Source organism: Amborella trichopoda, chromosome 1, assembly GCF_054954075.1.
Source record: "Amborella trichopoda isolate Santa Cruz 75 chromosome 1, AtrichopodaSantaCruz75HAP2 v2.0, whole genome shotgun sequence".
NCBI lineage: Eukaryota > Viridiplantae > Streptophyta > Magnoliopsida > Amborellales > Amborellaceae > Amborella > Amborella trichopoda.
The window spans coordinates 49142688-49153925 of NC_142336.1; the positions used below are offsets into that span (position 1 = coordinate 49142688).

Below are 11238 nucleotides of genomic sequence, written 5' to 3' on the forward strand. Positions count from 1 at the left end.
TTGAAAATCTTGAAAAATAAATTTATTGATAATTTGTTGTAAAATACATTATTTTTAATACTTAATCTCGCAATCAAAATATAATTTGGAGTAGGTCAAGATAATCAATTTGAAATTTTTTTAATAGACTTTTGTGGTAGGTGAAGATGATTAATTAGAAGCTTTTAAAATAGACTTTTGTGGTGCGTCTCACTTCTACCGCAGAAAATAACCACCCGGTGACAAACAATATACACCCGAGAAAGACACAGTGATCTGATAATGAAATGCAACCAAACGATCGCTTTCGTTGCCTTCATCAATTAAACCAAAAGCATCGATCTCCATTCACACGCTTGCACTGAAACACACGTCGCATCACTTAACAGTACCATTCGCAAAAAAATTTGATTATTCCTCTTAACATATCAATCTTTTGACTAGACATTGGTGGTTAGATTTAAGAACAATCGTTTTGTAAGGGCTGGATTGTATTTGTACAATATACGATCCAGAGGCATATACGGTCCAGGGTATAAAGCATCAATTTCAAAAGTAAAGATACAAATAGGTGGTCTATGTAAAAACAATTGTAATTAATGATTCAAATATTTTTAACATGATTATTATTTATATTTTTTAAAAATTTATTTGTTTTTTTATATTCATATTCATGATTTTTATATTAAAAGTTATATATTTTTTTAAAATTAAAATTAAATTTTATTTAAAAATATATTTATTACCGAGCCTGCATTTGTACATATGCGGACTTGGCCGCATGCCTATCCCATCATAGCTTTAAACACCCCTCTCTAGACATCATTGAACAGTTTACGTGTCACGCAACCTTATCATTAGTGGGGCCATGCACCCAGCCTTATCATCAGTGGGGTAGCATGCACCCAACCTTGTCATTCGTGGGGTAGCATTCATTTTAAAGAATGGATAATTGTTTGGTGTGTCCAAGCCCAGACTTATTATTACTATAGTACAAATAATTGTCTTTTAAAAAAAAACGTAAAAAATTAAAATCAATGCTTCAAATAGTTTTTCAAAAAATATGATTTTTACTTTTAAAAATTTGTTTATTTTTATAGATTAATAAGCTGAAGGTTAAAGAGTGTATATTATCTAAAAATTAGGATTTCTATTTCAGAAATAAATTATTATGGGACCTGCTGATAAATTTTTCTCCCACAAACCCTCAAGGAAAGAGACGAGGGTTGCCAAGTGGAAGAAAAATAATAGTTTATCAAAACACTCATAATAATCATGAGGAAGTATTCAAAGATATTATATTCCCTAGGGAGTAGAGTGTACGCTTATTCTATCGGGGTAAAATCGTACTTAGAATTAATTTTAGAAATCTTAATTTTGGGGATATAACCTCTTAAGTGATTCCTAAAATTTAAGATTTAAAAAATATATTCCAAATCAATATTCTAACCGGGGAGCAAGAATAAACTCTGCTCCCGAGAGAGCATGATATACGTCCTATTTAATATTTTGCAGTAATCATAAAACCACAGTATCTAAGCAAGTAGTGTAACACATGTCTTAAAAACATCAAAAACCCTTAAAAAACCCTACCTGTTGACTTGCGGAACCTCTGGGATTTTACCGCCTCGGTCCAGTGCACCCAATAATCCCTGTTGTCTCTCCCTAAAATTCCCAGGCCATTTTGTTCTCTCTCTGAAACTCTCGGAGACTTCAAGAGGAAGAAAGGAAATAAATTGCTAATTTTTTTGCTGCTGGTTTTAGGGTTTTTGGTGCAGAGAAGATGAAGATACAGTGTAATGTTTGCGAGATTGCAGAGGCCGCTGTAATGTGCTGTGCAGATGAGGCGGCGCTCTGTTTGAGCTGTGATGAGAAGGTCCATGCTGCGAACAAGCTTGCTGGGAAGCATCAGAGGGTGAGCCTTATGAATTCTTCTTCTCAAATGCCCAAGTGTGACATTTGCCAGGTACTCTCTCTCCTCTCTCTCTCTACCCTATTTGTGGAAAATAGTGATCTGGGTTTATCTCTCTTTCTGGTCATTGGATTTTCGGGTTTTCGGTGAAGTCAGTGAGATTCCGTGTTTTTTTTTGTTTCTTCATATTTTATATATTTTGCTTGCTGTTTTGGACTCTCTCTCTCCTAATCTGCATGGTAGCTAAAATCCATCCCTCTCTGTGATGCAAATTAGGTTTGATTCTTCACAAATCAGCTCTTTAATTGACTGAAGTTCTAACAAATGACAAAAAAAAAAAAACAAGCCTCAAGGGGAAGGAAGAGTGGAGACTGAAGAAAAAAGTATAAATGTAAAGAGGAATCTATCTCCTAAATTTTATTAACTGAAATTTCTCCAGGAAATTATAATAATAATTGATGTATCTTAAACTTTTCAATTGTTGGGTCACAAATTTTCCATTTGAACATCTTTGATTTCTCTTTGCCACGTCAGCGATCCCATTAGTATGAGTACTGCCCTCCATTTTCAGTCTGTAAGTTCGGTGTTTGTGGTCCCTGTAAAATGGTTTGGGGTGCTTCAGTGGGATTCTCTGGTTTGGGATTGGATTGTTGGGAGAGGATGTCGATGTAATATCCTAGGTTTCGGATTTTGAGAAAAATTGCTTTCGGAATAAGGTTTGGATGGGATGGTTTGTGTTAGGATGTAATACCCTAATTTAGTTGGCTAAGGAATTTCCAGTCCACACTATGGAATTCGCCATAGCTGTCTCCTGTGGCCTTGAAGGTGGCACTTGAAGGTGTATTTGTGCCATGCATGACCCCGGATTTTGCTCCTGTCGATCCATAGTCTTGTCTTGCAAACGGTGGAGGAAGTCACCACAAACATATTTTCCCGCTTTTGTTAGCAGGTATTGGAAGGGAAAGAGAAGAGGTATCCCTTGGAAAGGGCCCTGATTTGAGGGGAACACAAAGTTGTGATTGCCCACTGCTGAATGCCCCTGATATCTTGTCTGAAAGGATGGGAGATGGTAATGGTAGAGTTTGCAGTAGGTTAGACTCTCCTTGATGAAGCTGCCTTCTATGTGTAGTGAAGCTGGAGGAGAAGTCCGCTGGATTGGGAAGTTGGAATGCTGGTGGTTGTTCTGTGTGGTCAGTGATATGGTTTGGGGTTTTTGGGATTCATGAGTTGGGGATTCAATGACTTGGGGATTGGGGTTGTATGATGTATATGTAGCTGTGATACAAGGGGAGAAGAGAGATATGGGCTGGGTTAGAGGCTCTAGGTGATATGATGTCATAGCAGTGGTGGTTGGTTAAGATTAATGGTTTTTAACGTCGAGGCATGGGGGAGAGAGGGGATGAAGCTCGTGTTGGAGGATAGTGTGGAGAGAGGGGGAAGCTCGTGGACAAAAAGTTGAGCAAAGGAAGCAAGGGTTATAGGAAGGTTAAGAGGAGGTGGAAGGGGTTGGGCATCTTGGGCCTCTCTAATCTTCTATGTGATTCATTCAGAAAGTTTGGATTTGGCATTTCTTTTATAGTTTTCACCTGCAGTACTTCCCCATGCTTAGTGAGTTGCTATTTATTAAAGAAGAATATTGTTTATACATTGTATCCTTTCATCAGACATGTACTTTAATCCCATGGCCTTTGGGAAACCAAGTCTCATGGGGTCATCACTGTCCAATGTAACCGTGTAGAGAGAGAGAGACCCACCACTGGGGTTATGTCCTATAGTGGAGGCTGCCCCTGTGTTTGCATAATTAGCCATCCTTTAAATTTACATTGCTGGACCCAGTGGAATATGACTATACTCTGCCTTTTCCATCGGGTATTAATGTGATCCCTTTTATTTTCACCTTTTACAGGAGACAACGGGTTTTTTCTTTTGCTTGGAGGACCGTGCGTTGCTTTGCCGAAAATGTGATGTTGCTATACACTCAACCAGCCCTTATGTGTCGGCCCATCAGAGGTTCCTGCTTACTGGTGTAAAAGTTGGGCTTGAGCCCGCTGAGCCTATTTCACCTGTTGTGCCAAATAGTCCATCTTCAACCAAGAAGCCTAATGCAAGAAGAAGTTTCGAAATTTCTTCAAGTGGAGTTAATAAGGAGCAATTCAGTCGGGAAATTGGTGGAAATGGTTCTTTGGCATTGAATAGGGTTTCCTTTTCAGGTGGACAGCCTGCTGAATGCTTACCAAGTTGGCCTTTAGATGAGATTCTCAGCCTGCCGGATATCAGCCAAAGTTATGGACTTGTATACTCAGGGTCTCCTAAGGTAGATACTATATTTCTTTATCCTTTTTTTCTTTTTTAAAAATTTCCCATTTAGGCGACGTATGTATAAATATATGTGGTGCAGTGGAAACCATTGCAATTGGGGTCAGTGTTTTCCAATGAAGTGTGCTGCATAGTGATCGAGAGAGAGTCCATGATCCACTATTTGGGGCACAGTTGATTCTGGTGGCTCCTGCTTTTTTCTGCTACTATTCACCATTTCTTTGGATGGTGAGGACTCTAGTTGACTATAGTTTTCAACTTTCCATAGTCGACTGGATTATAATCTGTGTTGCCCTTCTTCAACGGGCAGAGCTATTTGCGATTTTTTAGAAATTAGTATGTGTATCTTTTTTGGATACCGAACAATTTCTAGTGTATAGGCTTTGCAAAGAAGATAAAAAATAGAGTAAAATAAAAAATTAAAAAAAATGATTTTGAGTCCTTGGAGGCCGAGTTTTATCGTCCACCAAATGGACAGCCTTCGTTCACCAAAAATGGCGGATTATTTCCCTCTTTTTTGCATTTTTTTTTTGTTTTATTTTGTTGGCCTAGATGAGATCTGCATGTGTGTGAAATTTGGGGTCCAATAGACCCTTATCTCCCACAGGGGCTTTTACTACAGTGTAAGCCTGTAGCCTTGTATAATCTTTTTCTTTTCATCATATTGGAGAATAATATATTTGTCCTATTTGACGAGATTATTATATATCTATTTTGAGCGCTTCTTAGAATGGTTGTGCATAATCTCATAACTCCGTTGCATTTACAATGCCACAAAATGTTCAGCAACTATTTACATGGATATCATGAACAACACATTATCGGGAACCTCATCGAAATCATACAGATGCTTGAGAGAAATCTCATATCTTCAAACAAATACTCTAGAGTATTAGAGCAAAATGTTGTAAGGGTTAAGTACATGAAAAGGACCTCGGAGCTTTTCTTTATATGCAAAAGGATTGCATTTTCTTTCCAGTGAATATGACTGTCTAGTGGCTAGAGGAAGCTCACCTTGACCCTATTGTATGAGTTGATCTTATTCTAGTATCATGAAATATTGCATTTGTACCAGTTACACAAAATGATTTGGAGTTCATCTAGTGTGAATGTTGCTCCTTTGGTGTCTATCTTAATATGGTATCCCATATTAGCTTTTTGTCAGTCGCATAGCAGAAGTAAATCATATTCAGATGTCCTCTCATTCTCTTTCTTTCTGCATAAATCCAATACAGGTTTTTTGTGTTAGCTTTTATGGGGAAAGCTAACTCTATTTCTAGTTGAATACATCATCTTAAGCCAACAGCCATATTCTGTATTACATAGCTAAACTCAAAATGGCTTCTGTTGAGAACCTCCATGAACCTGGTGACGGTAAATGAATACTAATTCTGAGCTAGATAAACTCGTCAAAGCCAACTTACCTAATTTAGTGGTGAGTTTTACAAATATGCGAGTGTTTTGGTATCGTTATAATTTTTAGATTGTTTTGGCATAAAAAAGGTGTTTCCCAAGGTGCTAGGATTGGTTTGTGACATGGGTACAAGTCCAGTTCGAATCCCGTTATAGAGGTTTTCTTTCTTTTATTCTTTTTTTCTTTCACACAAGAGATTGGAAAATATGCCTGAGTTTGTTTGCATTGACGGTTTAATTCTGCAAATCGAGTTGGTTTAGGCAATGACCAAATTGGATAACGAGTACTATTTTTGAAAGCTGCTCAATGGAGTTCAAATTGCATATACTGGGAAAGTTTTCATTGCAGTTCTTGTATAGTCAAACCATGTTGTAAACCATTGGAGAAGAAGTGCAAGGTTTCTAAGGAATTGCAACCACTACATTGGAGTTTTCTTCATATAGCATATGATATGATAACCTCCCAAGTAATTCATGGGTTTCAATGGTAGCAGGAAAGTCATCGCCCCTAAATCATGTTGTGACCCATATTCAAGTAGTATAATGCAGGAGGTTTGCACTAATATTGCCTTCTTTCCAGACCACTGAGGGGTGCCACTGCATATTGCACTCTTGTACTGTATTGATGCAAGATGGTTGTTTCCTATGTCACTAATGGGACACTGAACGTGTTTTTTGTGTAGCACTGTTTACTTATTCTAGCTCTCTCTTTTTGGAAGTGCGTTGCATCGTATTCCAACTCTCTCTGTACTAAAGTGAATCCCTGACTTAGGTTGTGAGGACTATGGAAAACCCAGTTCTTTTAGGATTTTGAAGAATCTTGTAACTGTGATCATTTGTCTGATGGTGAATAAAGTATTAAGACAAAAAATCAAGACCTTGCAATGGATGTTATATAGCGTAATGCAGATCCCCAAGTTCCTCCACTCCCTGACAAATGTCATTGTGGGTCATGTTCTTGTGACTTGGATGAAATAATTAAATAGACGGATTGTGCAAGTACGGTATCTGTTGCACCACAACATATCAAGCTGATCTCAAATCAGGTTATGTTGCCGGAGAATAGGTCCTTTATTTTGTTGTTCTTTAATTACAAACATTTCCCTAAACTATTCACTAGTATGCAGGTAAATGTTCCGTCCAACTTGAGTGTTGTTGAGAAATTTAGCATCCCTATTAAAGCAATCCTGATTATTTAGGAAAATGAGTCCAATTGCCACCCTAAAAAGGTGTTTAATATCCTTATCATGGGAAATGTTTTTGTCGTATAATTATTTTTTGATCCACCGGTATTCAATTCCCTTACTCAACAGCTTCGGTAGTTTGTGTGAGGAGTACGTGGACAGTTCTCTGCCAGAGAAAGGTACCCCATAATTTGCACGGCTTGTGCTTGAAAAAGTTACTAAAATTCATTTACTTGGTTCAACTAATCCCATTGAACTCTTCAGGAAGAAGAATCAAAGCCACTCTCCCATTACACATCATTATTATCATCATCATCCGAGCTTTATCCTAGCTAATCCCCCATTATTCCTAATTTCAATAATACTTGAGTGGTACGCAGCCGCAGTATTAAGCAGCCTCGGTCATCCCTTGGCCTCTCAAATGGTATATGAGTATTGTGTGGGATTCATAGAACAATACTTGGCATTGTACCAGACTCCTTGTTTTCAGAGTGCCAAAATAATAAAGTTACCATGGGTAAGTAACCTCAAGTCAATCGTCCCAATTGTATTTTGTGCCCTCCATGGTACCTTCTAAGTGCTCCATAGTGCAAATTGCTGTTGTTACCGTGAAGACCACTGCCCTTGTGTTCGTTGCCCTTCAGCAAACCTTGGGACATGGGGCCTTAACTAACCTCGAAAGGTTATATGTAACCGTAGATTGCTCAAATTAATCTGTGGGTGCTTTGTTGGACCTAATAACTAAGTATGAAATAGTTACCATTAAAAAAAAGCATGAAAATTTTAGGAAAGAGCACCTTGGACTAACACATGGACTACTTTTGACTCCTTTCCTTGAGATGCTAAGATGCTCATGATTCATTAACGAAAGCTCTGTATTGACCTAAGTTTGGATAAAATCTTTAATATGATGTATGAATTGATTTTGTCAACAAAAATCATTTAGGCAGATGATAGACTTGGATGCTGTGTGAGGATTAGGGATCTGTTGCTTTGTTTCCAATCCTGTCTTCCAAAATTTATTGTGCATCCTAGGCCCCCCATCCTCCTTACCATCCTAGAATATGTCTGGTGCAGCCCTACTTTATTTGGCCATTCTAGATGTTTAACAAAACAAAAAGGAAATATGCTAATTTACCCTCAACCTACCTACATCCATCTTTTTTTGCTTTTCAAAATTTTCCATCGCCCTGGCGTGCACTCTCTGAACTTCCCAGGTTTATTGTGTTCATTACTTAAAATTTGGGTTTTTTATGTTGCAATAAGTCATGAAATAGGGCTGGCAATGGCCCTGTTGGCCGAGCCTGTCCCAATGTTTCTCCTTATTATTATTCTTTTAAAGAAATAAATTATTAGGCCAGGCCTGGCCTGGATTGGGCCAGAGTCACTTTGGTCCGGGCTGGGCCCCGGCTAGTCCTATTGGGATCCTGGCTGGGCTCACGCCAAGGCTGGCCTGGTCTAGTCCCTGCCCATTGCCAGCCCTGTCGCTAACTTTATTAAACCCTGCTAGTGTTGTGGTTAAATTCTTTTGAAATATTGTTGTTTCTTTGTCCATCATCATTTCCTCTATTTGTTTTAAAGCTTTTAGTCACTATTCTTGACCCAATTTGAGATGGTTTATGACCTTAAACCCACTGGGGCCTTCAATATGAATCCTCCTTTTAACTACCTACATTTTCATCCAAGAAATAGAATCTTCAGGCCTTGATATTGTCTACCATGTCATTGATTCTTCTAGCATCTTTTTATAGACCTTTGGGGATCTCATTACTTTGGTTTTTGCCTAAAGGAAACTATTCATTATCATCATTTTAATACCCGGTAAGTTTTTTCAACACTTCCTGGGCTTTTTAGCTAGAACCCTGATTGATTTTATGCTTCAATTGTTAAAACAACCGTCATTACATTTTGCATGGCTGGAGTGAAATGCTTTTCATGTTCTGAAAGTCTTCTATTTTTTATTTATATAAAGCTGTTCTTTATGAAAGGAAATAATAGCACTCAATTATTTATTGGTTCAATTATCTTACCAGGCTGATGCATCAAATTTTGGAGAGAGCAATTGGGCTCCAAGTTCTTATCCTGCTGATGAAGATATAGGCATGGAAGAGTACCTTTTCCAGGTGCCTGATGTGAAGCTGAAGACCCCCTCTCCTCCAACTGCCTCAGGGCTTCACTGGCAAAGAGGCTTAGGCCTCCGTTCTTGTTATGATCATGAAATTAGCAATAATTCGGTATTTGTACCTGATATCTCTTATCCTGAGCAGGATAACTACCCTGAACGCATTGCCTTGAAGCGTAGAAGGCAGATTTGAGTCTTCAATTTAACTAGGGTACTTCATATTGGAAAACTGTGTAAAGTTTGCACCTTAGTGTTCTTTCTTCTGTGGTGGTAAATTATGCTCTCTCTCACACTCCCCCCCCCTCTCTCTCTCTCTCTCTCTCTCTATCTATCTATATATATATATATATATATATATTTATATATATATATATATATTTATATATATATATATATATAGGATCAGGTGACTCATATGTACAAGTGCGGCTCCTTTCTAAAAATCACCTTAAAAATGGATTTTTTATCCAAAATTTTAGGAATTCATCATCTAAGCTGATCATAAATATGAAAAAAAAAAAAAAAAGAATTTGAATTTTAAAATGTGCTTTTTCTAGGGATTTTTGGCACCATTCATATTTGATTTGACCAATGGTGTTTTGGATTAGGACCCAGTTTCTATGTCGCCAAGCTTACATATGTAGATCTGCGGGCCTTTTACTAAATCTATTTTAGAGATGGATTTTAAGATTTAATTTTTAAGGTCATATAATCTCTAGCATGGAGATAATGAATATGAAAAAATAAGTAAAATTTAAAATTGGAAATAATAATTCTAGCAAGAAAACATTTGGACATTTAGTTTCTATTTTTTTAGACGGAACACCTACAACTTTAGGAATGCTGCTTTACACTTTCTATGCGGTCCAGGTCACATCAAACAATTTTTATATACATTATGTCCATCATCTTTCAGTATATATATATATATATATATAGGTACAGTTGGCATACGGATGCATCCATAGGTGTAGATGTAAGGTGTACCTTCAAATTTTAATATGGTTTACAATTTTGATGTAAAATGTTCTTAGGATTATTTTAAAAACTATTTTTATATCTAATTATAAAATTTTAAATTTCAAAAATGGTTAAAATCAAGTACATCTATAAACATATGAAAATTTCGAAAATAGACGGTGTAGATAATATGTTGTAAAATGCACTATTTCTTAGACTTCAAATCTTTTTATTTTTCATAGTCATACATCGCGATATTGGGAAGATCAATCAAATGGTTTTTCAATGTTAAAACGACCCTTTCCGATAGTTTTTTGAGGGGCATCCGTAGTTCTACATTATAAGGTTGCATCCTTATATAAATTTTTTCTTATATATATATATATATATATATATATATATATATATATATATATATATATATATATATATATGGGAAGGTTTTCTATGTTCCCCTTAAAACATAGGCGTTCTATCCTCCTTTTTATTCAACCGTCCATTTCTTAATGGAGGGTTAAGATTGCCCCAATCACAATATCACATCTACACACTATTTCATTTTTAATTTTTTTTCTATAAATTATTTTGACATCAAATTTTTGGACGTCCATTCTTTTATTAAACTCGCACGAACAAAAAATATAAAAAAAATATTTTTAATAAAATAAAATGACCAAAATACCTTTGAAAGTTTTAAAGAGTATTTCGGTCATTATATTTTATCGAAAAATTATTTTTAATATTTTTTATTGGTATGCCCCAATGAGAAGATGACACGTATCAAATTTCATATTCAGAAAAATTGTATTAATAAAACTAAAAATAAAATACTTTGAGACGTTGGATCTAATATCAAACGGTGAGTGGCTCTCTTGATAAAATCCTATTTAAAAAGCTATTTTTTATCAAGAGTCGAACGGTAGTAGTAAGTCCATATTAAAATCCTATTTGGATTTATCTGTGGTTGATCAATTTAGGCGAATTGCATCTTGGTGGCTACTAAAATACTGGTTGCTTTTGGTACTGGCTGTTTTTGGTTGCCCTTTCCTTACCATCCCATGCACCATCTAGTTAGGGCTGCCAATGGGCCAGCTGGCTTGGTTCGGGTGTGGGCGGCCTTGCTCTGTAAATAAGGCTTATGCTATAAAATGTGGTAAGAGGCGAAGCCACGACGGCATGGCGAGGCCATATGGGCTTGGGCGGAAGCCATGACGGGGTTGGCTCTATATGACCGTTTTCTCTTTTTTTTTGCGTTTTCTTTTTATATTCTCTGAGTATATTGGGCTTGGGCGGGCCTTGTAGGGGCACCATTGGGGGAGGGCTCCTTGCCCTGCTTCTGTATTTGTATAGTT

General features: G+C 36.9%; 1 protein-coding gene across 2 annotated transcripts; it reads left to right on the plus strand.

Annotated features, from left to right (window-relative positions):
* Nucleotides 1-1604: 1604 nt before the first annotated feature.
* Nucleotides 1605-9201, plus strand: LZF1 (light-regulated zinc finger protein 1). Of its 2 annotated transcripts, XR_016058069.1 has the most exons (4): nt 1605-1945; nt 3798-4205; nt 4290-4435; nt 8838-8975. XR_016058069.1 is itself a non-coding variant. In XM_006852615.4 (3 exons), exons 1-3 carry the CDS (start codon nt 1763-1765, stop codon nt 9117-9119), a joined length of 873 nt encoding a protein of 290 aa, XP_006852677.2. In that variant the 5' UTR covers nt 1605-1762; the 3' UTR covers nt 9120-9201. The 2 variants fall into 2 exon arrangements, 1 of the variants encoding a protein (XP_006852677.2); XM_006852615.4 differs by lacking the exon at nt 4290-4435 and having other exon boundaries at nt 8838-9201.
* The last annotated feature ends 2037 nt before the right edge of the window (nt 9202-11238 follow it).